General features: G+C 37.4%; 1 protein-coding gene across 1 annotated transcript in view; it reads left to right on the plus strand.

Annotated features, from left to right (window-relative positions):
• LOC126162257 (growth factor receptor-bound protein 2) overlaps window positions 1–2,009 on the plus strand; it is a 54,428-nt gene extending 52,419 nt beyond the window's left edge. The window contains exon 5 of the mRNA XM_049918648.1: window positions 1,362–2,009. Coding sequence (XP_049774605.1) covers window positions 1,362–1,535 — 174 coding nt within the window. The 3' untranslated portion in view covers window positions 1,536–2,009. The remainder of the gene's footprint in view (window positions 1–1,361) is intronic.
• Window positions 2,010–2,290: the final 281 nt, after the last annotated feature.

The raw sequence follows: 2,290 nt of genomic DNA on the forward strand, positions 1-2,290 counted from the left end.
TAAATCCTGCCTGCCTAATAAACTACGAAACTAGAGTGAGACCACAGCAAGCGCGGAAGAATATATGTATCGTGTCATGTTTATATTCGTATTAAGTGATACAGTCAGAAGTGAAGCACGGCAGCTGACTAGATTTTCAAATCTAAGATGACTCTAATTTCTGTGCAGAATTTGATGTACTAAAGAAGCGGTCGCAAAGATTTTCAAACGGAGAAAAACTTTCGTCTTAACTCTCGTTCTATCATACGTAGTCTATTATTTGGTTCTTGTTGATCATTATCAAAGAAAGCAGCAGTGTAAGTAACAACAAATAGTAGTCTCTTGCCATTGTTTCGCTAATGAGACGATTCCTCTCTCTTTTTTTTTATTGTTAGCGGCAGTAGCGCGCACAAAAGCAAGCCATGCCGCGAGCGGCGACAGTCCGTAAACACGCACTGTCAGAATGTGACAAACAATGCATGACACAGTACAGTAATGCATTTTCAGCTTAGGGTGACGTAAACACCTATAACAAAGAATACGGCACTTATCAGATCGAAGCAAAATAAGCAATAGATTCAAACCAGACGAAGCACGTGAAAAAGGAAGGGTACCCGTATAAATACGGACGGAGCGCCTGACGCATAGCAATGGCTACCTGGTAAAGTTTAACTGCTAAGCTCACGACTCGAACCAAACTACTACAGCTGTATCGTCATTCATTCAACCTAAATTGTGTCTCACATTACAGTGGAGCAACTTTGATTCGATTTGGAGGTGCGGCCAAAAACTTTTCTCTCCCCTTGAATTTCGAGTCTCAAATTTCAGGTGCGGCTTAGATTAGGGAATTTTTTTTTTTTTCCTTTATTTCGAGTCTCATTTTTCAGGTGCGGCTTAGATTTGAGTAAATACGGTATATAACAGTTCAGTAGTATTGCCTCATCCAATTAAAAATATAGGGCATCCTGTTACGTTATTGACAACAGATTGTCTTAAGTGCATTTTGAGTGATTTTAATAATCTGTATAGCTTGGTGGCTAAGTGAGTGCCGGACTACAAATCCAGATGTTAGCATTTCAAGTCAGTCAGTCCTAAGAATTTTTCCTGCCACTAATGATTTCTTTCCTCTTTGGCAATGATTTTTGTGTGAAACTTGCCAAAATTCACCTTAGTTTTAAGTGCACGTTAAACTGTAGCTCCACCTATAATCCATACTATCTGCAATAGAACTATGTGTAATAAAGCACTGCAGCATTGAAAACATTTTAATTCGTGAAAGATTTAGTTTTTAGTAGTTACTGAATGTAGATCTGTAGTTTGCCATAACAGTTTCTTACCCCCAGCTTTGTCATATGTTTTACGTAAGTTACGTTACGTTACAGTGCCTGGTGCAAGCATTGTATGACTTCACCCCACAAGAACCAGGAGAACTGGAATTTCGTAGAGGTGATGTAATAACTGTGACGGACCGTACAGACCAGCATTGGTGGCATGGAGAAATTGGAGCACGTAGAGGCCTATTCCCAGCTACTTACGTTGCTCCGTACCATTCATAGCTGATTTTATACATACGTCTAGCCTACAGGCTATAACTCTCCTTATAGGAAAGTAATATGAACATTGTAAGTTGTGTGGAAGATGTAAACTTGCATTATTATTAATTTTATTTTATTTTCATAAGCTTTATGTTGTCATTCTAATTTCTGTCATAATTTTATATGGATTGTTAAATATTCATAAAAACCATGTGATTCCTAAATATACATTATCTCTGAAGTGGCCTTTGTAGTTGTCTGAAAGTGAGCTTTTTAATCATTGAACTAATAATCAGAAATATTCTTAACTTTCACAATCCAGAAATGTTCCTTGGCTGTTTTACATGATGAGGCACAAGAAACATACATACCGTGCTGCATTCTGCATTCCTTAAATTTTAAAATGCTGCCCTTATATTACGACATTGAAAAACTGTCATGAATCTTGTAAATTTCTGCCAGTTTTATTAAAGTATTTTGTATATTTTTCCCAGACCTATTGTATTTGTACTGGAGTGCTCTGTCCAAATATTTAGGACGTTATTAATATAAATTTTAGTCTACGCGTGTATGTGTGTGTGCGTACTTTTGTATATAATTCCCTTCTGGACAGTATACATTGAACGATCATGTAAACTTGTTGTTGATATCAGTGATACTGTAAGTGAACAGACGGCCTTAATTGTAAGTGCTTGTGTGTGTGTGTGTGTGTGTGTGTGTGTGTGTGTGCGCGTGTGTAAGAGAGGCAGAATAAGGTGTTAATTGACATCTACATA

This window comes from Schistocerca cancellata, chromosome 2 (genome assembly GCF_023864275.1).
Source record: "Schistocerca cancellata isolate TAMUIC-IGC-003103 chromosome 2, iqSchCanc2.1, whole genome shotgun sequence".
In the NCBI taxonomy this organism is placed as follows: Eukaryota; Metazoa; Arthropoda; class Insecta; order Orthoptera; family Acrididae; genus Schistocerca; species Schistocerca cancellata.